The sequence below is a fragment of the Neltuma alba genome, unplaced genomic scaffold, assembly GCF_004799145.2.
Source record: "Neltuma alba isolate B1F8T4 unplaced genomic scaffold, ASM479914v2 tig00011439_pilon, whole genome shotgun sequence".
Taxonomy (NCBI): Eukaryota; Viridiplantae; Streptophyta; class Magnoliopsida; order Fabales; family Fabaceae; genus Neltuma; species Neltuma alba.
This window is the reverse complement of record NW_021636121.1, coordinates 167,818-193,096: the sequence shown is the minus strand read 5'-3', so window position 1 is coordinate 193,096 and position 25,279 is coordinate 167,818. Positions and strand designations below refer to the sequence as shown.

Sequence of the window (25,279 nt, the reverse complement as noted above, 5' to 3'; positions counted from 1 at the left end):
TTCCTATCATCTTAATTGAAGAGAAACCTACTATAAGGACTAGTTTTGGTTGTTAATATAATACTTCAATTTTTTTTTGTCTTTCATTTTATTAATTTTTTTAAATACCTTAATTGATATATTTTTTTTAATCTTTACAACTCGTGGGTATGAAGTTCCCGCCCAATCACTGTACAAAAGGCTTCTCATACTCCGTGGTAGATTTTCAAAGAAGCAACTATCATCATCAATCCGTAAACTTAAGTTCGCTAAGGCATCTGCACAAAAATTGCCTTCTATAGTTAAATGTTGTACCTGTACCTTAATTGATATTCACTCAACAATACTTGGCGAGGGAAAAAAGAAAAAAACCTCCCTCGACAATAGCTTAAAAGTTTACATAAGAGTACAGTAAGAAAATCAAGTCACATTTATTATACTCCTCCGGTCCTTAATATAGGACCCAATTGTTGAGTTGGTTTTGGTCTTAAATATAAGACCCATTTATCATATTTATCAATTTTCTCTAAATTACCCTTATGGATACTCCCTCAACCATAATCAAATAGAAGAAGAAAGGGTATTAAGAAAGATGATTATGGTATTTTAGGAAAAATGTGTCACATTTCTTATAATTAACTAACTTACCTAACTTCCTTAATCTAATCAAATTAGTTAAATGGATCTTATATTAAGGACCGGAGGAGTAATAATTAATTTACATAATTTTTTTAATTTATCTAAATTAGTTAAGTTACCTTTACATTTAATCAAAGAAGATGAAAACAAAGGCAGGTTAAGCTAGGCTTTTGGACTTGCAGGTTGCAACCAGCTATTTTGATTTTGTATATGAATACTTTTTACTGGACCGAGAGTGTTAAGATTAAAGTCTTTCTAACAAATATACTTTTTGAAATTTAAATTTGTATTCTTTTTCTTATGGAGGTAAGACCACTTACCATCTCAACTAATAACATGTTAGTAGAAAGTATGCAATTTTCATAATGAGATTAATATCCCCTATTAAACTCTTAGGCCTTATTTTACTACCCTTATAAAAATAAATTGAAAGTAAAAATCACATTAATACATCAAAACATTTTAAAAATAAAATTATTTAGAAAAATATATTTTTAATTTATTATTTGAAATTAAATAATTTGGTAGTAATTTATATTTCAATTTTTTATCTAAAAATCGGAATCCTTGAAATTCTTGAACTTGAATAATTCATTGTTCGTTTAATTTGAATTGTTATTAATACATTAAAAAAGTCGTTAGACGCCACTCAACTAACATTTTATGGTCACCCCAAACAAGACAGATTAAGCCATGTTTAAAATAGTTTATAAGTAACTTTTCAATCGTGATTTACAAAATATAAAATAAATATATAAAAAAATTTTATCTTAATTTATGTAAAATGTGTTTATAAGTGCTTTTAAATACTATCCCAAATATGCCCTAAATAGTGGCAAAAGAAGACGAGAGGATACATAACAAGAAACAAAAAACCAGGCTGGACATCAAATCGATTAAGATGGTGGTTCAAGGGTCAATTAATCGGATAGGAGTTAACTCGAGATCAAATCGATCATATTAAAATAATATAATTTAATTAAAAATAATAAAATATAACAACATCAAAAATTATTAATAACAACATACAAGGAAAACAAAGGACCACCCAGTTCGGTTCAATTTTTTTCATTGATAGACTGTGATGCCCCCCGGGGGGGAGGGGCTGGAAAACAGTAGACATTACGTCCCCTCGCTATTTTCTTTTTTATTTTATTTCTACTTTTCTCATGGCTCAAAACTTCAAATCATAAAAAAGTTTTGGTAAAAAAACATTAAAAAAAAAATTAGTTTTCTTTCATATTTTTTTATTGAATGCAAATTAAACACCCTCACACAAACATATAACGCCGAGCTTAAATCTATATCCAAATTTGGTCATTTAAAAAGAAAAAAAATCTAGCATCCAAATATGACGGCCGTTGCAACTTGCAACTACTAGTCAATTTTTTCCTTCAAATTTTAAAAATATAATCAACAAATTATTTGAGAAAAAGACTTGGAAAATCAACAAATTTTCTCTTATATAAATTATTGAGTTAAGGTGTAATTTTAACCTTGATTTTATTTCTCCAGTGCAATTTTACCCCTAATTTTTTAGTGGTGTAATTCTGCCCTTGATCTTATTTCTTAAGTGCAATTTTGTCCTTGTTTTTTTTCTTCTCAGATGCAATTTTGCTTTTGATCTTTGGGTGCAATTTTGACCTTTAGGGACAAAATTGCACCCCAAAAAGAATCAGGGTCAAAATTACACCACTAAAAAGATCAGGGGCAATTACACTGGAAAAATAAGATTAGGGTTAAAATTACATTTTAACCCTAATAATATCCTTGACCAAAAAAAAACCCTAATAATATCCAGCAAAAATAAAATTTTTTAGGTATTCCTAATAAAACTAAGCCTTACGATCAAACTAGTCCCCTCGAAGAAATTTATTACCTAAAATTTAACTCTAACTTATCCGCCTTTCCTAATCCTTCACAGTGCCACATTAAAACTTATGATTCATCCTTCAAATGTTCATAGATTCTTAACAATGATGAGAACATTTTAGAGCAGCAAAGCTCATTTTGTATTACCAATGATGAGCATACGAAGTATGACTACATAACAGAAGGAGCATACATAAGTGTTAGTTGTCAAGAAAGTATGTTTTGATTCTTAACAATAATGAGAATTTTAGAGATAATCTATTAAGAGTCAGCTCAAGGTACCAATACATGATGAACAGTGGTAAATGTCACTGTAAAGACACCTTCAGATATAAGCACCTCAAAGCCAGCCACATACCATAGGTTATGATATTTGATGAGATGTAGATTGTCATCGTCGTAGTTGCCTCTGTAATATTTTTCCAAAAAAGGATAAATTTAATAACCGTTTGTTAGATGAAAAGAATGATCATGATAGACTGGAATATCTTTTTACAACAATAAGATCTAATTACTTATTTTGATCTTCCGTAAAAGATGGTCGAATGACAAATGGAAATCTATAGCTTCAGAGAAATATTATCTCCTTTCAAGAATATGCAAAATAATATGATCAAGACAAAGAAATGATTCTAAGCATGTAGCAGAAGTGAAAACATACTCTCGGAGCATTGTTGACTAATTGTGGGCGTTTGTCAGCCACTCTCTCTGGTTCTGGTATCAACTCTGGACTATCATGCTTACAGAATGCCTGCAAAGCTCTTCTAATAAATGGGCGAACAATATTCACCTCCATTGCCGACAAATTCTTAATCTGCAATACCCCAAAAGCCACAGGCATGCTTGAGCATAAACATAAAATGAAAATTAATGATAACATAGGGCCCTTGTTTGTGAAGTGCCCATACCTCTCTCCCTCTCACACCAAGCATTCTTAAAACGACATACAATTTTCCAAGAGGATCTAATCCCAATGCTATTGTTATAGGTCAAGAAAAACGATAACAAAATGCCAAACACCCACCCTATAGCATCAAATTGTATGGCTGAGTAGAAGATATTTGCTGTATAGCATCTTGGAGGGGGAAAAGTCATAATAAGCCAAAATCTTGAGTTGAATCTTGTGGAAAAAAATATTGTCAAGAGAACCTTCTAATTGGGGTCTACCCACAATTAAATCTGAATTAATCAGCAATGCTTGATAGCAGATGATTTTTTTTTTCCTTGTTTGGAAAACGAAAGTCTAAACAGGTGGTTTCAATTTTTTTTTTTTTTCCTTTTCTTTTTTTTTTGAAAAAAGAAAGTCTCAATGGGTGCTTTCATTTGAACCTTTACATTCTGTAAAAGGCATGAAACAAAACAGTCTATCCTTCACTCTGAACTAGATATTGAAATACGGGACATATTACAAACATGATTTTTTTTTTTTTTTGGTCCAAATCTTTTCTTCATCTTTCATATTTGTGTTCTCATAATCAGTAAGGAGCAGCTTCCTTGGATAACTCGATTGACAGAGTATCCCTGTAATTGGTTATGAAGTTTAACATGAAAACATTCAGAATGACGCCATTCAGATATATTAAAAGAAATTACCTTGACAGCAATTGTACGACCATTGAATGCCTCTAAGTCGGTCCTTACTTTATGAAATCTTACATCTCGTATGTCCTCAATTAGAGATCTCACCTTTTCAAATTAGATAGGAGTCAAAGACCAAGAAGAAACGTTTAACACAGTTGCAGAAGGTGAAAGATTCTTAAACTAACCATATATACATCAGGAATGTCATCGCGTGCACTAAAATCCACAAAGATATTAATTAGTCACATAAAAGTAACAAACAGAACAAGTTAATGTCACTAAACTTACTGATCAAAGAGAAGTCTTGAGATTTCTACATAATGAAATGGTAATTTTTCAGACATTTCCTGAGATTCTCGCTCAGCCTCCAGAACTTGAGTTAAATTATCTATTCACAAACAATAGTGTGGAAACATCAAAATTTCTTTTATCTTGTCAGTTCGCAACAACAATGTAAGAATGATATTAACAAAAAATTTCCACATGCTGATAGATCATAAACTTTTTTGTAATAAAAAGCCCTTTTCAGATTGTAGATCGGTGAGCCAAAATATTTAATTTATTTCATATGAGACACAGAAGATGAGCTAGGTAATTCTGGCTCATTGGTTGCCCATCAACATAGCCTATCCTGTATAACCTAACATATTTATTTGCTTCTAGCAGACTCTACAATATAGCCTATAACATAGCTTGCAATACATTTACTAACTAACACTCCCTCTCATGTTGGAGCAATGATGTTAATCAGACCCAACTTGTTACAAATATATCCAATCCGAGCCCAACTAAGCTTTTGTAAAAATGTCACCCAATTAATCTCCTGTTCTGAGCTGTTCTAATGGGATAAAGTTGTCTCGAATCTTATCACAAACAAAGTGACAATCAATCTATATATGCATGGTGCATTCATGAAGAGTTTGACCGAGAAAATTTTTGCCACAGGTGAGAGAATCCACACCATAAATTTGAGCATATCCTTTAGCAATAAGGCAAGTTTTGCTTTGGGCAAGTATGCCATCAAGCTTCATTCTGACAGGGAACACCCACTTGCATCTACTAGTCCATTACCATTGTCATCAGGAGCCAACTTCTCTTCCTCCATTGCAACACGTCAACCCAAGTGAGATAATGCTTCATGGATAGTTTTAGGAATAGAAACAGTATCTAGAGATCCAATGAGGGAACTAGAAAGAGGAGACAAATGGTCATAAGAGACAACGGATATATGTAAATCAAGACTAGGATATCAGGCAGATCAGGATCAGACTCAAGCAAGTTAGATTGCAAAAACTTTGATTTGATGACAAAGCAGATGGTGAAAGGCATGAGTTTGGATCGGGAACAATATTCTCCTTATGATGGCTAGAACAAACACGAGCAACAAGGGGTCAATCAGATGCTTGAGCTGATGGGGATTCAACAGAGTTTGCAGGGTGAGAGACAGTATAGATTAACAGATCATCTTCCATCTCGAGTTGGGAAGCTGGTGGAGAATAGAAGGAGTGCACTCATGAAATGCAATATCTGTAGACACTAAATATCAATTAACTGTGGAAGCAAAACACCAATACTCCTTTTGGAGGCGAGAGTACCCAAGAAGTACACATTTAAAAAGACTTTATATCCAATTTAGTAACTTGATGCTGAACATCCCAAACAAAGCAAGTGCAACCAAAGATTTTTGGCTCCATAGGAAACAAAGGCTGAGAAGGAAAAAGGGTAGTATAAGGCATGCTATCATTTAGTACGGAGGAGGGCATTCAGTGGATCAGGAAGCATGCAGTAGAAACCGCATACACCTAGAAAGGTTTTGGAACCTTCATTTGCCACTTCAAGTAAGAACCTACTCTTACACTCATCCACACCATTTTGGGCCCATGTATCAACACAAAAGGACTGACGAAGAATACCATTCTGAGGAATATATGACTGAAATAAGTCTGAAAGATATTGTTTAGCATTGTCACTGCATAATGTTCATACTGAAACATTAAATTGAGTTTTAATCTCAACATAGAAGGCACAAAAGTGGGCAAATAACTTAGAACAATTTTCCATTAAATGTAACCAAGTGACACCAGAGTAATAATCATTAAAAAAAAAAAAAGGGTAACAAGGTACTTGAAAATAGACTTAGACTCCATAGGATAGAGACCACAAACCAAAATGAACTAACTCAAAAGGGGGACACAACACGTTTATTAGCTCCACCTGGCTTAGAACCACCATAATTTGGTGGACCAAGATTGACTAGTCCACAGTTGTGGTCAATAAATTGCTTTGGCTGGAGAGTCTCAGCCCGTAGCACTCTAGAAAATGTTTCCTGAATATTAGAGAGCACAATTCCAGATAGGATTTGAGACCTCCCTATTTCATATTCGGATGGGAGACCAATAAGAAAACTCATGATAGCCATCTGTTCCCGTTGAGCTTGTTGTACTTTCAAATCAGTAGTAAAAGGAAAAAAACATATTCAATTGTTCATAAGTCCTCTTACAGTCAATAAAATAGGACTTAAGAGTCCAATTCAGCTTACCTGCTCTAAGAAAAGCTTTACAGACTTTAAAAATGAGAGAGATATCGCCCTTCCTTGAGTACAATAACTCTAGATAGTCCATTAATTCAAATTCACAATGATTGATTGAACCAATGACCTCACATTCACTAGAATTACAGATCTGCAAAAGCAGTCATGCATCATCCCTTAACCAATCTTCAAGAGAATCATCTTTAGGGGGCTCCGTTTAGGAACCATCTTACTCCAACCCAAATACTTTGTTCAATTTGGTTTATGATCAGTGATTTTAGTTGCCGCAGGAACAGCATCAGTTATCACTATTGCTCTGTTATCCACCATCTTAACTTCAAGAATAGTGATTAACAGCACCAGGTAAAAGTGCATTTGGCACATGAGACAAAAAACAGTCACAAATAGGCATACAAAATTAACACAGCGGTCACACTAGAGCAGTCACAGCAAGAGCCAACCAGAACCAACCAAGACAATCCAAAAGTCGCATTAGGAAGTCACATAAGGGACTATGAGAAAGAAAAAAACTCTTCTAGAAACACATGGTCACCAACTAGAGGCCAACACTTGATTCACAGGCAAGCGGGTGAAGAAGGTACTGGAAAACGTGAACCCGAACTTGAAGACACTTGAATTCAAGAAAACATAGTAATGCAAGGTGGGATAAATAGACCTATAGTGCGTTCAGGTACAGCTCATGATTCAACTCCAATTATAGACCATACGTCATGCATGCATATTCGAAAGTAAAATATTCTTTATTTAACAGAGCAAAAAATACCGGTACAATTCTATTCTGCATAAGAATGCTTCACTGGCATACTTAGACCCTCAAAATTATGTACCCGTTCTATATTTCATAGAACCACTATCAACTTTGCAATATAACGCCTTATTTTCAAAAATTAGATAATTTAGAAGAATTTATTGTCCATCATTTTTTTTTTTTGCAAAAAGAGTACTCGAAACATTGCATATTATCCACAATAAATACTGAGAATTTTCTTTTGTTAGTCTGGTAAGAAATTACCAGATCAGTTTTAACACTAATTCATATTTGTCTGACTCCAAAAAAAAAAAAAAAATTTCAATGCCGCGCAAGGCTATGGCACGAAAATTTTGGGAACATAAATAACAAAGAAGGAGAAATATTAAAAAAAAAAAAGAAAGAAAAGAAATCAGAGGCAAGGTAAAATATCCATAACATTCAATTGGGATAAAGGCATTAGAATTTCGAAATACCAAGATCCATGAGAATAGAATTTGTTCTTTCTGGAGACAGTTTATATTTTTCTTAACGTGATTGTGACATCAGGCCTTCAATGGTGGACATATATAGAACTTAAGAAAATCTTACTCGTAGACCTCTTCACTCTCTTCCCCTCTTTGCCGTCTTTCCTTCTCATTAAATAGCAAGCAATGAATTTTGACCAAAAAAATAGCAAGAAATAAATTTATAAATTCATCCTTAACAAGAATAAAGAATGAAATATCGTCATTAAAATGATCAAGGATAATTAATAGACAAAAAATAAATGCAGCTCACCAACTGACATCCATTCAGGAGGGCGAATAGAGCATTTTCCTCTCCTCTTCAAAGCCACAGCCAACCACAACGGCACTTGAGTAGCTATTTGTGGGGCAAATGGACCAAAATCTCCCTGCCATTTTCACCGAAATGAAGTTGATATAAAAAGCAACCGTATTTTCTCCTCCGCAGAGAGTTGGAAGAGTATAAGCTACAACTGATTACTTACACTTATCAGGTTGAGAGCATCCATTTTGAGATTGGGTACAATCTCAACCATGTCATCCTCAGCTACAAATTCAAGCTTGGCAACAAAATCACACCCATAAATTATTGTCAGCAAACAAAAGTATGATGAAATTCTTTAACCATTCAAGTAAAGATACCTCTTCAGCTGAAAACAGAGAGAAGTGAGGATCAGATTGTCCAGCCATCTTTTTTGAATCCAAAAGGGTTCGACTCTTCCGGGCGCACTTTCTACGAAATCAATTTTGCCTTTGCATCATTAACAGATTGCTCAGAAGGTTTTCAGTAAAACGAACAGGATTACCTTTAAGAAACTTCCAATTGTTTGCTTTGTCTTCCCAATCTTCTCCGTTATGAGTTTTCGTCTCTATTGCTTCCCGCTGTCTTCTTCTCTGATCTTTTTAGTCTCCACTAATAATTCTGCAAGAAACTAAAGTATGGCAATATATCACAGTGGCGAAGTTGCCTTTCCCCTTCTTCCCTAATAACACAAGCTATGGAGAATTTCTCCTTTATCGTGGCGGGAATTTCTTTTTCGTTTCCTTCTTTTTATCTGCAGCTGAGCCATGGCGGGAATTGACAAACCTACATTCTCATTTATTCCGTTTTCTTTCTTTTTTTTTAATAAAACATGGTGCCTGCACGCGCCCACACATTCGTTAGCATTTTCAAGGAGAAAAAACCGGACCGGACCGGCCGGTTCAACCAGAAAACCGGTGAACGGTCTGAAATCCGGTCTGGTTTAACTTAAAAATCATCAACCCGGAATGACTCGGAACGAACCGGAAAAAACCGGTAAAAACCGGGAATCGCTGGTTTTACTGGGCTGGCCGGTTGTTTTCTTCTCCCTTCTTTCTTGCTCTCACCTTTCGCCGGACGCCTCACCGTTGCACAATGAATACTGCAGAGACAAAGGTAGACATAAAGCATCATGAAGATGGAAGAAGATAGAACTTGTTTGCGCCATTTGAAGCATACCCATAGAAAACCGGATGATAAGCAAAAATATAATACAGAGAGTAGGACGAATGGATGAAGCGTACAGAGAAAAAATGGTGTTTGAGTTTGCTGTTTCTCCGCTTGAGAAAGAAAGAGAAGTGAAAGAGAAGTGAAGAAGGCAGAAGCAATTGAGAGGAAGGGCAAATGATGCGTGCTCAATGAGCAAGACTCACAGCTATAGCCATTCTACTGCTTGCTCACTGTCAAGGCAAAAAGAAGACGGAGAGACTGCTCCGTGATGCGCGATATAGGGAAGAAAATGTCAAAAGAAGTGCACGTGGGAGAGAGGGGAAAGAGGAAGAGAAAAGAATGATACAAATTAAAAAAAAAGAAAAAAGGAAAAGGGAAGATCCCATTCGGTCACACGAAAGAACAAAGAAAAAAAATGAAAATATACAAAATATTTTGTAAATGATTCCCATTTAAAATTAATTTATTTTTTATTAATGAGAATATGAATATTTTTATCAATTTTAACTAAATTATATTATTTTAATTATCAACGGTTTGATTACGGTCTGACCCCGATCTAACCCACTACCCTTAAACCAGGTTTTAACGGTTTAGTATCCGGTCGGTTTTTTGTTCCTTGGCATTTTCAGTTGATTTATGATGAGCCCATTGCCAAACCAAGTGGTCTTTTCTTTTTAATAAAAAGACAAAATAATTTATAATAAAAAGATGAGTTAAAATAAGAAACACAACAAAGAGGCGGACCATACAAAGAAAATAACAAATTCCTAAAAAAAAAATAGAAGAGAAATTTTACTTTAGATATCATGTTGTAAAGTACTTAAAGAAAAAAAGCCAATTCATCTAGGACCTAAAATGATTTATAAGCAGCTTTTTAATTATGATTTACAAAATATAAAGTAAGTATGTGAGAAGAATTTTATCTCAATTTACGTAAAACGTACTTATAATGATTTTAAATGCTAATCAAACAGGACGTTAGAGACAAGTAGAATCATGTTGTCCCAGACTTAAAATGGCCCTTAGTTTTCCCGTGTATTGATAAAACCAAAGGCCACATTGTTCAAATGTGTATTTTAGGGGATTACTGCTTAAAAAATAATTCAACAACATTTTCTAAATTCAGCAAGAAAATTATCAACTTACCAATTTAATTTTTAAATTATAGATTCTAATTTTCTTTCATTTTAAGTTAATGACTAATAAAATATAAGCGTTGCGGAAGTTTTTACTTTATTTAAAAAAATTAATATAATCACTATAATTGTACTACAAACATATCTAAAAATTATACAGTCCGAATTTTTTGCTTGTCAAATATTAATAATGTTTCTAATACCTTTCTCAGCCTTTTGACTAAAGATCAAGTGTGAAAGTGCAATAGAGATACTTCTCTAATCCTATTTATGAGTCACTTATAACGTGTTTCACACAAATCAATAAAAACTTTAAACTTCATTAACTCTCATTTAAAATTCAATAACTTTTCAACTTTATCCCTATTTAGTATATATTATACTTTATATAAACAAAATTAACACAATAATAAATAAAGAATAAAATTATACTAGTACATCCATATAAAAAACTTTTGGGAGTACATATTAATTGATGATTTCCTCATATTTTACTCAAGTTCTAATTTTTTTTTCGTTTAAAGTTGAATTTGAACACTTTTTTTTTTTTACAGAAGAAGAAATTCGCAATTTTCCTTAGTTTATTGGATAAAAGTTGACATTTTCTTAAATATTTTTTTCCTTATGAAATATTTGTTACAAAATTCAGACTGGCTTGTATGTACTGGTAAATTGAACTCTAGAGTGATCTAAAATAATTTTAAAAAAATCATTGCTCAATCTCAAGTTGAGTGGCTCATAAACATCACAAAGTTTCAAGACTTCTAGGAGCATCCACAGGAGACAAATAAATATTCCTGTTTCCCTCAAGGGGGAGGATTTCAAATCTTTCATTATGGTGACCCGAATAGGTTGCTGTAAATGGGTGCTCCAAGGTTGTCTCTCCAGCTTTCTCATACTCAATGCATATACAAGCTGAAGATAAGGGGTTTCTTAACATACTCTTGGGAAATATTAACACTGTCATAGGTATTAGAGGAGGAGGAGTAGCCTGTCTTGTGCTTTTAGAGTTATTTAGGTCTATATCTTATGTTTGTACTCTGTTATACATATTTTGTGAAAATGCAGATGAACAAACAAAAAGAATGTCATGACTCCAGATTTGGTAAAAACACATGCGAAAAATTAAAAACATATAGAACCAAATGCCTTATTTTGCTCAAACGAGTAATGAACTCATCCCAACCTTCAACAAAAGTCGTAAAAATAGCCTAAGTTTATAATTATACAGAATATTACAAGGGAAAAGCATCAAGGCCAATAGTTTTGATATAAATTTTCCTATCTTCTGCAGCCTTGATTTGAAAAGATTGATACAAGAAAAAGAAGAAAGAAATACATCTCAAAGTTAAGAAACTATCGGATAACCAGTTGAGGCAGGATAAGAAAGAAAGCTGAAGAATCTCTATCAATTTCCTTCATTTACATCAAGGAGAAATGTTCTTACAAAACATGGAGCAGTTATGTCTACAAATGAAGCATCACAAACTCTAGCATAATTTCAGACATGGGAATGCTACCAGAGGTTGGAATTATTCTAGATGGTTTGGAGATCTGTCTGATGATACTCAAGGTTGCGGAGAACAATTCTGGCAAATATCTTTGCTTCCAATGGCGCAGTTGCCGAGGCAGCTGCCCCACGAAGAACTCTTGCTGCACATGCGTTCTGCATGAGGCTGGCATGGTGCATGGCATGTCGTCCACCAGGAATTGTAAACTGCATTTGAAAGATCAACGCAAGAAACAGAATGCTTGTTCAAATATAAGAAGCAGCAACACTGACATAACTTCAACAGTGAAAAGGACACTATCAACATCCAAAAAGAAAAATGTTTGCCTTATTCCAATGTTTGACTGGTTAGCATGGTAATAACCTCATTTTTGTGAAATGTTTGTTTTATCCTCTAAAATACAAAATACTAAGCCAAGATGATAATTTGAAATGCAGATTAAAAAAAAAAGGGAAGATAGTACAGTTACCTGTAGAAGAGCAAATGCAGCACAAGCTTTTAGAATAGATGATGGATTTCGTAGCATAGCAACAAATCTTCCAATTTCAGAACCACTAAGAGACAATGGATAAAATAGCCCATTAACAACTAATGATAAATCCCAGAAACAGTTCAATAGAAACATGCATTTATCAGGTGGTGTTTTACAAGTATGCATACATAGACTTAAAAGTTGGACCTATTCAATTTTATTTTTGCAATACTAAAAAAAAGAAGAATTTTTTTCCTAGCAACTAAAAGTGAGAAAGATACCTGCATCTAAGATGTCCTGCTTCTTGGATTCGTGCGCCTTCAGAAACTTGAGCCAATGCGGCAGGGGCAGATGATGTAGCAGCAGCAGCAAATGCTTGAGGATCAGAAAACATAAGGATGAAAGCTTCAATGTGTTTCAAAGCCATCCTTCTAGCTCCATCCAAGCTCACACTCTTGGAGATGCCTTCTGACGAGGTTCCTACCAAAGCAAATTCATCCATTCTGCACAACGCATCATAAGGTTTAATTTGAAATGGATGAAAACTTTCTTAAAATGGTGGGCAATATAATTAGGATATTGTCAATTTTTTTTTTTTTTAATAGACATACCTACCATTAAAAATAATCTTACTAATCAATATTGAGCTCCGGAGAATAGAAATAATATTGCCAGTTTCAAAAGTACCAAAGAATAAAATTGAGTTTTCACCGCTATTAAGCCCCGGTAAGATTTAGAACCATATGAAACAACCAGGGTCTTGTATGCTTTGTTTATGTAAATTCAAGACAGTGCCCATCAAATTTGTACATTGTAGTAATTCTGCAATGAGGACCTCATATATCTACTTTTGTTATTCCTATATAATGTGACTTCACAAGGAAAAAGCAAATAGAGAGGGGAAAAAAAGCATAATAGTGAAGCATCTCACACAGATGAAATTTCTACTAATTACAAAAATTCTGCACTTGTTTAATCAAACCCATTAAAACATCAATAAAGGCCAACAATAGCATGCACAAAAAAGAGTATTAGGCATTCTCAAAAATAAGCAGAAAGGGGATGATAGTGCTTAGTTTACTGAATGAAGGAGAGAGTGATATATATTCTTCCTGGCTATGTTCAACCAAGATAGGGAAAATCTAGGTTAATCTAATTTAAACTAATCAAGATAAAAGATAAAAATAACGATAAATACCAGATAATAACCATCAAATAATAATAATAAACCCCCATTAAGCTAAATGGGATCAGTAACTACTTAGGTTTCCAACAAAACATAAGATGGAGAAGGTTACAGTGACAAGATACAAGTTTTAATCAGCCTAGTTACCTCCCATCAAACATGTAAGCCAATGCCAATGCAGCCATGAAACGTGCCATCTTTGATAATGATGAAGAACATAGATCAACAAGAGCAGAGACTCCTCCTTCCTCAACAATACGTAGAGCATTACCAGGGTTAAAAGCAAGATTCCATAGTGCTCCTGCAGCAGTTTCATGGACATCCTGAAGGCAGAAAAGAGGCTGGGATTATGCCACAAATTCACTTGTATAAAGAAATGAGTTAAAAGGACAATTGATATTCATCTAATTGATTTGTGTGAGAGGTATGAAGGGCCACAACACACGCATACCAAAGGGCTAGAAGTTTCAACTATCAGTCAACTTAAAACAAAAGACATCATTACAACAACCTAGCACCAAATATAAGCAATCTTAGTTCAACATGGCACCAGAGCTTTTTCCGTAATAAATTTAGTCCGTTTACACACCCACTTAGCATCTCAAAAAATGATAAAGCTTTTGCAGCGTAATTTAACACCAAGAAGGAGAAATGACTAGGGGTAAAAATATAATTAGAGGGAAAACTGCTAAGCAACTCAGAAGATTATTGATAATAATGAATCACTCCTAGAATAAGCAAATCCATAGCACAATAAAGGAAACTAGTTTAGCATTATAAAGTTGCACATCATTGATAAATACATTCCTAGACATCAACCAAACAAGAAAATACATTACCTCAGCTTCAGATCGCGCCAGTGCAATCAAGGGTGCGACACCTCCTTCACGTCCAATAGCAATGCTAACAAAACACATTAAGATCAATGAACATATGAATAAATAAGGAGTAAAAATTAAAATTACATCATGAAAATAGTCTCATAATCAAATTCAAACTGTATGGTCAATGACAGAAAATCCAGTTAATGAAAATATTTAAGAATAAATAATGCGTGAATTTGCTAAAGCCAAAGCCATGGTACAACATTTTACTTCAGCACTAGACCTTCCAACTACATTTTGCTTCTTGCCATGGTACAACATTTTACTTCAGCACTAGACCTTCCAACTACATTTTGCTTCTTGCTCTTCTAGGGAATTAAAGAGCCGCCAATTTGCATCACTATGTTGTTACAACATCAACCGGCTTGCAATCCAATATCCTTGTCTTAGTCAAAGTATAGAGCATGCTTTCTCTATGATAGCAACGCCAGATGATGATTGATCTACATCAATACCTAAGAAGTACTTGAGTTTGGCCAAATCCTCTATTTTAAAGGATGTTAATAAAATGTTTAGAGATTTCATCTCGATCATTGCCTATAATAACAATGACGTCAATATAAACAACCAAATATATGGAATGATCAGACCAAACAGTTAATGATTGTCTGGCAACTTGGAAACATAAGTACTCTCCATAGTTGTCTCCACTAAAAAGGATGAATGTAAGCGGTTGCGTTTCAGCACATCTTTTAGGGATAGAGACAAGCAGCTGTAACTGTGAATCAAAAGATGCCTGAGCGACATTTGCATTGCAAGGTCACCTATGGAGGCTATCGCATAAATCTTGAGTATGACCCATTTTGTTACTACAATAGATACATTGAGGACATTTACCAGGGCCATTATGTCCACCATCACCGCAACTTCATTCATCAAAACTTTGTGGAACCAAAACCAAAGCGTCCAAGGTTTTCTTAATATTGGGCATGTGGCCAAATGAAGGCTGCACTAGATGGGACAGAAATCATCTAGAGTAGGAAGAGATGAGCCACCAAAAATTTGATTTTGACGATGATCTAGTTTCTTGGTCAGAGATTATGTAAGCTCATGACCATGAACAGCTTATCCCATCCTTGCAGGCATTAGATTGGAATTCTTGTCTAAGAGTCAGTATGGCTAACATAAGCAGTATCATCATGTTGTTTCAAACTGACAATAGTTGGAATCACCTCATACCATCAGCAAACATCATAAATATACAGTATGGTAGCCTAATTCCAGAAATCAAATCAAGTCTCAAAGTACTGATAAAGGAGAAGCAACTTTAGATCAACAGAATTCCACAGTAGAGAACACAGTTGAGCATCAATCTTCATCCAAATAGGTCTCTCAACCTTAAGGATAATAGTATCATTCTTAGATAGGTGACCTAGATGAGTGTTAAGAGTGATGGCGTCAATGCAAGTTGCACAGAGGCCCAACACAAGTCCACAGCCCTAAACAACCCAAACGGAACACCCATAGCTGAAAAGCATAAGTTCCACAGCAAATATTCATCAACACTGTTTGACGAGTCTTCAAACCATCAACATCATTAGGTTGAAACAATAATGCACCATAAATTTAATTGCATTTGCACTATCAAGAGTATTTGCCATCCCTCACACATTTTAAGTTAGCTAAGAGCCTTGGGGTCTAGCACAAAAATCCTCCGTGCAATAATTTGTTCCAAGTGGATAAGTATCAAACTAAATTTATATACAAGTGGATATATGTGGTTATCACCAAAAGCGTATTTGGTTTAGCTTAGGGGATAGGATGGGAGGGAAAGGGAAGGGAGGGAAGGGGTTTTAATGGAAGGGAGAGGAGGGAAGAGAAGGGATTTTAATATTATCTTGTTTGGTTCGGGAAGGGAGGGAAGGAATTTGTATTTAGACAACTTTGCCCTTATTTTATTTTCATATGATAAAATGTTTTTATATGTATTTTAATAAGCTTATTAATTTTATTATGTAATCAGAATCTCAAACATGTTATCTTAATATTTTTATATACGTTTCAAATGATATTTTACTAATATTAATATGTATACAATTTTATATATACAATAAGGTTAGGATGTTGATATAATTTTGGAGGGGAGGAGAGCACGAAAAGACAATTTTTACCTCCCCTCCCCTCCCTTCCGTCCAACCAAACACACTCACTCCCTCTTATACCCTCCCTCCTTCCCCTCCCCTAAAAAGGACCCTAACAAAAGAAAGGGTTAGTACAAGAAGTGGTAGAAACAGTAACAAAGGGAACATCTGCGGCAGTGTACAGGTGCAATTAAATAAAGATTGGGAGAGCTCTAATGTGGGCCTGACACCCGTAGTTTTTCTTTGATTTGACACCATACACATGCTAAATACAGAAGATCCTAGCCAGTAAAAGGGAATGAAGGAAAGAAGTAATACCCGAACAAGTATGAATATTCAATTATATGAAGACTTCTATAAACAGATGAGTAACTTGACCTCCGATAAGGGACCACTGGTCAAAGGGCCTATTTGGATAAACAGAACAGACACTACTGATAATGCATACAGCATCAATAGCTAATCACAACAGTAGGTTCAAAAATTTTGACATTCTTTGTGAGGTTCGTTGTTGTCGTTTCAATTTTAATATTCAGTGAGGTAGAATTGTAAGCATCAGGGATGTGGATGCAGCTTAGAAAAAGATTTCTAGGCCCATTACTATTTTCCTGCAGAAGTTAGTAAAGGAAAAAAATAATGGGAAATGGCAATTTCCAAAACACAGAAAGAGAAAAATAATGAGAATGCATATAAAAAAAGATGCAAGGGTAATCCAATAAAATTATTTAAAACTGAAGTAATATAACTATAGCACTTCAAAAAGAATGTAATCAGTAATAAAAGTGCAAAGCAAGTTTTAATATGTTGAAAATATGGCACGCAGCAATTTGCAATAACATTTCAAAAACATGATGATAATAAATTTTCTAAGAATCTTGATTCTCGTGAGCAAAATTTCCAGATAATTGAAAACTCTCACACCTACCTATTAGCTTCAGAAACTGACAATCCCCAGAGAGCACCAGCGGCTCTCTCTTGAAGTCCTGGGGAGGCGTTAGAACAAGATTGTGCAAGAGCAACCTACATGAAACACAACATCAAAAGCTTCAACATGTTAAAACCTTTAATGCTAACCCAAAAAAAAAAAATTGTGTCTGATTAAATTCATTTGTGATGCATAAAAATATTCTTCCAGATACGGCAAAATAAAATGGTTTTGTAGCTGGAAAATGGCCGGAAGACTTCTTACTCTAATCTACACAAAATTAAGAAGCATGTGTTAAATACAAAATATTTTCCAGATCAGTTACAAGAGTGCATTGTTTGTGCTTCGCAACAGATTTGTGACTGAAATTTGTAAGCTAAACTTGGTTAGTTCAGAACTTCAACAAACACAATCAACTTGATTCAAGCATTCCCTTTATTTATGCACATAAAATATCCAGTCACGAAGGGAATGGGCTGATCTGAAAAAAATTCAGATATAAAGTGTAAGGGGTTAGATTACGCAAGATCATGACATCCCAAACCTGCGAAATGTTTCTGTTTTAAGGAAAGTGGCTATAAATCCCAAAGCCTGGAGGAACTCTAGCTTCAGTAAAATTAATGAAATCAGCATCATTACACCCCACCATGGAGGGAATATATTATTTTAGCAAGTTCCAGAGAACACCATATTGTACTCACTACTTTGCTTTCTTTCATTTAATTTCTTTCTTCTCCTTCTTCTTAAATAAGGGAAGAGAAAGGAATTATAAAAAAAAAATTTAAAAAAAAAAACACTACTTCTGTTCAAACATTCACAGGTAAATAATATACAAAAGCATTAAACAAAAAGTTTTTTTTTTTTTTTGGGGCGGGTGGGGGGACCATGTTCCTCAAAATCAATTTTAATTGAGCACGCCAACGGGTGGAAATATCTGTTAATTAGCATGCACGTCAATCTCTAACTGGGATAATGTACTTGGCTACAAACATATCCATATATTTAAAACCATGTAAGGTTAGTTTTACTCAGAAAAACAATATTTAGCAACTTCATAAAAGGAGGAGGCTACATACAACACATGTGAAAGTGTTTAGGAAACAAATCCTACAAAATGCTTAAGCCACAGATGTTCATTACATTGCATAACTGGAAGCAGTGCCAAATTATGCATGAATACACAACGCCACAAACGTCAAATTAATAAGGTAAATAGCATACCAAGGCCTGAACTCCACCAGCTGCTGCAATGGCTTCTCGATTCCTGTCATCAAATGACAAATTCCAAAGCGCACCAGCAGCTTCTTGCCTATAAATGAGATGTATGTTTATACAAGGTCAAGTCAGTAGAAGCCATGTATCATTCTGGTGGGTACACTAGTAGAGATCAAAGAGAAGGAAGGATTATAATATGGGAAAATCACAAACAATAACTGCAACCAGGTCTACTCCAGATTATATCCCACTTGATAGCAGATTATATTTCAAACTCCACTAAATGCTGGCAATAAGGTCAACTAGGCTACAAATGAGCACTCTAACAATGTCAAGGAAGATTATCAACGGACTCTCAAAACCAATTACCCCATTAGGCTAGAACAAAATAATAAATTTCATTTTCCCAGACACAGAAGAAAATTTTTGAAAGTGTAAGTAGCTCGCCTGTAGATAGAAGCCAAAATCATGATTGTCATTTTAATCCAATTGCATTTCTTAATCAAGGTGCAACTTTACTTTTCTATATTATTATAAACAATATTTAGTGTTCGATCACATGTTATGCTTCAAACATATAACATTACACAATGACAAAATCATCAAATGATAGAGTTGTTTGGTATACTGTTATCTTGACTCTTAACATCTTAGATGTCCATCAAAATCCAAGATACTTGTCGTTGGACACTGCTCTTTAAGATGATAGGTATTATCCAAAATATCAAGGCGTAATAGAATGACTTTCTTTTTGGCGTATCTTGTAAGTCATAACATTCATTAAAAATAGGGAGAATTACGATCAGATCCCAAGAATGGGATTTAATCACCCTAAAGTCTATCGACAAGTGAAGAGTAAGCAATAACAAGTTCCAAAGTAGGAAATGACAACAGGTTCAAGCTGGTCACTTGTCATTGGGAATTTAGTAATTAAATTTCTTCCTTGGGATTTCTTGGTAATTCTCCCTTAAAAATAAATAAAAGCACTCTCACATCACGTCCTTTTGAGCTTTGATAAACAACTCTAAAATACCACTTGTATCCATTCTATGGCAATTTTAAACTGTCATACCAATAAGAAGTACCTTAAATACATTGGTGTCAAATACCACCAAAACCAAGATACAACAGAATGTAAGAAAATAGTATATCAAACATTTTCTATATAATTGTATTTCACATGACAAGCAATGTTAGCTTTGGATTTTTAGGAAGGGAGAACCACAGAGGTGAAGATAAATTGTGATTGATCCTCTTTGTTTTCGAAGATGATATGGTGAAAGATAATTGATATCAAACATTATTGAAACACTCCAATCAACAGAATAGCCTTGAAGTTTCAAATAATAATTTTTCAAAAGTAAGACTGGAAACATATTTGTCAATTTATTACTTGAACTCAAAGCCTGAGTCGACTAGAACAAATTGAGTATGATTTTCAGCACATCCTCTGTTATGAAGCCGATTAAGATTGAAACATGGAGATAGCACAACCTAACAGCTACCTTTGAATGAAACCAAATATTGTGTTACAGTGACAAATTAATATGTGACAGCAAGTAATGAACTTTAGAGCATCATTTGGTCAAAGAGAGTGAGATAATACTTGATGAAGAATGGGATAAGAATATTAGGCAGGTGATGCATCATGATGATATGGTTATTTATCTGTAAATTACATGGTGATGAATAATACTTCGACATATTAGGATATCTAGATGAATAAGGACTGTGAGTTTATCACAGTTTTCATTATTAGTTACTCTATCCATCCCTTATTATAAGATCGAAATAACCGAATTGCGTGGTTTAAGAAAACTGCTAAAATTAGTTAAAAGTAATAAATATGTAGGAAAGGTACTTTTTTTTTTTCAAATATGCCCTTATTTATAAGAGGGTAAATGAGAAAGAGCAATAATCAGCAAAAGGATGAAAGAGACTAGATAGGAAAAATTAATTAGAGGTAAAATTGGTAAAAATGCATTTAATGGTTAGACAAACTCAAAGTGGATCTTATAAAAAAGGACAGTGGGACTCAAACTCAGATCCTATAAAAAGGGACGGAGGGAGTATTTAATAGGATAGAACTTTCTTTTCAAGCATTTTTTTGCATGAGGATTTAGTAGATTATTACATTATAATGGAGATTTGGTAATCCTCATTTGTATATTGCTTCTTTATTGATGAAATTCTGCTATCATAAAAGAAATTGAGATCAAATACCGTAATTAGGCCCTCCCTCCTCTCTCTCTCCAACCTATTTCCCTATTCTCTCTACCCCAAAATCTCTAGCATTTATGCAGTATCATCAACACCATCATTTTATACATGTCAAAAGAATCATGACAAATAAGAATTGTCAAGAGTTTAACATTCCTCATGAGGTTGCTTAAAAAAATTTAAAGTCTGCCTACAAGCACAAAAGGTAGAATACAATACTATGGCGTAATCAAATACAATAAAGATAATTACAAAAACACACATGAACACACAAATATGCAAAGATGAGAAACACACCAGTGAGTTATACGAAGTACCTATAATACCCTTCAGAGCAAGGAGTACGACAATCAGAGGAATGATGTTGGAATTTTGGACTGTGCTAAAGTAAGTGTGGCAGAGGAAGTGACAACTGAAGTTAGAAAATAAGGGCTGACAAGGTAGGTAAGGTGTGCATGTTCTCAAAGCACAAAAATGGTGGAAGTGGGAAGAGAAGGCAAGAAATCCTTCAGATGTTGTTTACTGAGACATCTAACAAGTCAAGATTTAAGCTAGATCCCACTCTTTGTTATTTTGTCTTCTCTGCCGTGATTACTAAACTGGATTCAGGTTGTAATACTGGCTAGAGCTACACAGAGGTGCCTCTAATTCCTATTTTCTCCACTTTCAGCTTAATAATACTGTTCTTAATATTTCCTAGACTTCGATAACAATTATAGATTCATAGAGATGTCTTGAGAATGACTCGAATGACTGAAGCTTACCTGACACCCTCGTGAGGAGAGCGTGTAAGTTGAACAAGTGCTTCCAGAGCCCCTGCTTCTTGTCCAACAGCAGCATTGTTACTGTTGCTATCTCCATGAGCAGCCAAATTAGCCAATGCACGAGCAGCCTAATGTTTAAGAGAAGTAACACTAATTATTCAATGCCATTTTATTTACAGTTTACTCAATAGAATGGACAGGAGCTTAAGAAGCATTCAATTAGAGAATCAGAGCTTGGAACTTCAGCAAAAAGAAGAAACACATGAGACATGACACATCATCAGTTGAAATGAATATGAACACTTGACACGTAGAAAAGAAAAGCAATTCTAAGCCAGAACAGATTCTATATTGGCTATGACATGGCCTCAATAATAGAAAGTATTACTGTACTACCTGCTCTTGCACTCCCTCAAATTTGCAGCTACGTGCAAGCATCACTAAAGCATGTACACCGCCAGCCAGCGCAACTTCTGTACTACACTTATCATCAGCTGCCAGATTAGCTAATGCACCAGCTGCGCGTTCCTGGAGCACAAATAATAAGTTAGCCCAGTGTTCTGTTGTATTTGTTTTAAGAAAGAAGCCCCAATTATAGAAAGATCAGGAAACATTCAATGCCCATATACACATAAAATAGAAGTAACTCACCAAAACTCCATCCCCGCTGGAGGACCACTTGAATATAAGATCCACTAAAGCTTGTATTCCACCTGCTGCAGCAATTGCACCCTAAAATGGGACAATCCTTCATTCATATCTGAGACTTTAAATATGAAATGCAAGAGAACTTAAATTCAAGTTAGCAAGAAAACCAAACCTTGTGTTCTTCTCCAACAGAGAGGTTCCACAATCCTCCAGCAGCCTCTTCAGCCACCAGCTTGTTCATGGATCTCGCCAAACCAGCAAGAATATCAATTCCCCCTTCTTCTGCAACAGCTTTTGCAACATTGGCATTGACAGACAAATTTGCAATGGCCTACATATTTAAGAAGTTTGATAGCAAATAATGTGTAGGTCAGTTTTTCTCTTCTATCAGCACTATAAGTAAACGTTAAAGGCAACAGAAAGGACAACTATAGGGTATAATTATGCATAAAACATGTGATGCCCAGAGTACCTGGCCAGAAACTACACATCAATCAATCTTAGAAGTGGTGTATATTAGAATGACTAGGAAAAGATAATCAGATCGATCTTGGATACACAGGAAGGAAAAGTAGAATCACCTTAGCTGCCTCAGACTGAAGCCCTTCTCTCCATGATTTTGCCAGGCCAAGAAGTAGCCGTATGCCACCATCTCGCATAACTGCTTCAGCCCTTCCACAGTCAATGCTAGCATTTTCATCATCAATTACAACAAAGGTTGCAAGGCCTGTGGCTGCCCTTTCCTGAACATCCTCTTGTGGACTCTGCATTAGACTAAGCAGGAGTGCTCCACCTTGTTCAACCCAGAAATTTTCCAGGCCCTGTTGAGAGCTCTCAGCAGATCGCAGAAGTGTATGGGATAGGATCCACTCAAGCCAGATCATAATTTCATTCAAGTCTTTGTTATTGTTCTTAACGCTCCTCCAGTCCAAAAACACATTCTTGCCATTCTTTGTATCATCAAAAAATAAAGAAGCCAGTCCTTTAAAAATATCATTAAAAAGGGCAATTAATAGCTTATTTTTGTATTTATTTGTGGAGAAGCTGGTGTCTTCTTCAAGTATAGGACAATTCAGAGCACACAAAACTCTCAAGCTCTGGGATGACAACAATCTCGAAACAGTAGATGGACCAATATCAGTTCTTGAAACATCTACTCCAGTAAGATTAGGCAGCTTATGCCAAAGATGAGAAACTACACCCCAATTCATACTTGACGTCCCTGCAACAGAGAGGAATCGAACTGATAACACGTTTCCCAATGCTAGCTCGTCAACCTTCAGACAGTCAATGAATCCAACATCGGTCAAATTTGGACAATGCTTAGCCAATGCATTAATGGCATCTGAACTTACATCCCTAATGCCTGAGAGTCTAATTTTCCTTAACCTAGGACAGCAATGAGCAATTGCTTTTATAGCATCACTGCTGATTCTTTCACAGAAATCTGGACCAAGCTGAAGGCTCTCAAGCAACTCATGCCGGGCCACAATTACTGCAAGGGTCGCATCAGTAATCTTCCTGCAGTAGTCACCACTTATTTCACGCAAATTCCTAGCTTGAAGATGAATTATCGCATCAGCAGATTCAGCCCCACGAAATCTAAGCTTGTGAAGATGTACACACCTTGGAGAAAGTGAAGATGCCATTGTGGCATCAAACCTGTGAGAGCGAAGATCAAGAGAAGTCCATAAACATGGAGAGCTAGCAAGAAGCCTCCATGTCCTACAAGTTGATGATAAGCTTGCTCGGTCACGATAACTAAGACATGAAAACAGTTGAATTACTGTATCATCAGGCAAGCCCCTCCAATCAACAAGCCGTTCAGGGTATGAATCCGAAACCTCATCTCGAATTTCAGGATAACTTGGCAAGACCACCTTTTCTTTGCCTTTTCTTGCGACCTTCCTCCTCACCCTGCGATTCATATCCCAACGATATTCACACTATAGGCGACACCAATACTCTTCAAACTCCAAAACCCGAATCTCAGCTACTGAAGCAATTTAACAAGACAACAACCTCAAATACCGAAATACAGAATCCCTCGTGAAGATGTCCCAGAAAACAATAAACTTTTGCTTAAAAACCCTAGTCCTCAAGCATAGCCGTGAAATTGCATCACCAAAAGACAACCGAAAACTCGAAGCATTCAATGACCCAATAACGCCAATATACAAACGCACAGAAAATCTGGATTCATAAATGCACTGAAGGAAAGAACATTAATGGTTCCAAACTCGTAAGCTCGGGCTATCTAGTTTAGTTTGAGCACGCAATCGTGAATCAAGACGAATTTTTCAGAATTGTATCGAAGCAAATTCAAATGGAGCAGTTGCAATGGAGGCGAGAGCAGATAACACAGAGGAGAAGGGTCTGAACAAAATTGAGATGGACGTACGGGGGAAGACCAAACCCTCAAAGATTGCGTCTATCTCTCGCCAATCTTCCTCTTCGCTACAATGAACCAAAGGAACAGAAAGATTATTATTATCCTGGTGTGGTGGGCATAGGAGAGAACGTTGAAAGAAAATTACAGCATTAGAGCACGCAGGAAAGGGAAGAATGGTGTGAAACTCCAGCTCACAAAAGGAGCATCAAGCTACCTGCATTGTGTCAAATTGTATATATATGCTCACGTTGGGTTGAATAAGGCCGCATGATTTATATGGAACGATGATTGCTGTGGGATTTTTTCGGTGTTGCAAAATTCCGCGCTGTGTCGGATTGATAAACGCGTATTTTATCACCGAATAGGAATAGAGTTTGAAGTGTATTGAAATTATACACTTTAAATTTAATTGTCCGGATGAGAAGTAATTGGGTTAAGGTGTTAATATATTCACAGAGTGAGTAATACAAATGTGCACATGATACATAACATTCA

The 25,279-nt window shown here is 35.2% G+C and overlaps 2 protein-coding genes across 3 annotated transcripts; both read right to left on the bottom strand.

The window, feature by feature from the left end:
• Positions 1–2,562: 2,562 nt before the first annotated feature.
• LOC114713603 (DNA replication complex GINS protein PSF2-like) lies at positions 2,563–8,886 on the bottom strand. 2 transcript variants are annotated; one of them, XM_028898273.1, is made up of 10 exons: positions 8,683–8,886; positions 8,519–8,609; positions 8,362–8,436; positions 8,151–8,265; positions 7,962–7,997; positions 4,360–4,459; positions 4,257–4,287; positions 4,084–4,176; positions 3,152–3,304; positions 2,563–2,899 (listed from the first exon to the last, which is right to left on the bottom strand). In XM_028898273.1, exons 2-10 carry the CDS (start codon positions 8,564–8,566, stop codon positions 2,882–2,884), a joined length of 669 nt encoding a protein of 222 aa, XP_028754106.1. In that variant the 5' UTR covers positions 8,567–8,609; positions 8,683–8,886; the 3' UTR covers positions 2,563–2,881. The 2 variants fall into 2 exon arrangements, with proteins under 2 accessions (XP_028754106.1, XP_028754107.1); XM_028898274.1 differs by lacking the exon at positions 7,962–7,997.
• A 2,736-nt stretch (positions 8,887–11,622) lies between these two features.
• LOC114713602 (protein ARABIDILLO 1) lies at positions 11,623–24,994 on the bottom strand. Its single transcript, XM_028898272.1, has 12 exons — positions 22,974–24,994; positions 22,565–22,723; positions 22,396–22,476; positions 22,141–22,272; positions 21,745–21,872; positions 18,767–18,854; positions 17,546–17,640; positions 14,495–14,558; positions 13,803–13,978; positions 12,751–12,972; positions 12,467–12,551; positions 11,623–12,203 (listed from the first exon to the last, which is right to left on the bottom strand). Exons 1-12 carry the CDS (start codon positions 24,318–24,320, stop codon positions 12,024–12,026), a joined length of 2,757 nt encoding a protein of 918 aa, XP_028754105.1. The 5' UTR covers positions 24,321–24,994; the 3' UTR covers positions 11,623–12,023.
• Positions 24,995–25,279: the final 285 nt, after the last annotated feature.

Coding starts and splice junctions, on each gene's coding strand:
- LOC114713602 (XM_028898272.1), bottom strand. CDS start 24,320: ATGAATCGCAGGGTGAGGAGGAAGGTCGCAAGAAAAGGCAAAGAAAAG. Junction 18,855..21,744: donor TCTCCTCACGAGGGTGTCAG/GTAAGCTTCAGT, acceptor TCTCATTTATAG/GCAAGAAGCTGCTGGTGCGC. Junction 12,973..13,802: donor GCTTACATGTTTGATGGGAG/GTAACTAGGCTG, acceptor TGCGTTGTGCAG/AATGGATGAATTTGCTTTGG.
- LOC114713603 (XM_028898273.1), bottom strand. CDS start 8,566: ATGGCTGGACAATCTGATCCTCACTTCTCTCTGTTTTCAGCTGAAGAG. Junction 7,998..8,150: donor TCCTGAATGGATGTCAGTTG/GTGAGCTGCATT, acceptor TGAGAAGGAAAG/ACGGCAAAGAGGGGAAGAGA. Junction 4,177..4,256: donor ACATTCCTGATGTATATATG/GTTAGTTTAAGA, acceptor TAATTTGAAAAG/GTGAGATCTCTAATTGAGGA.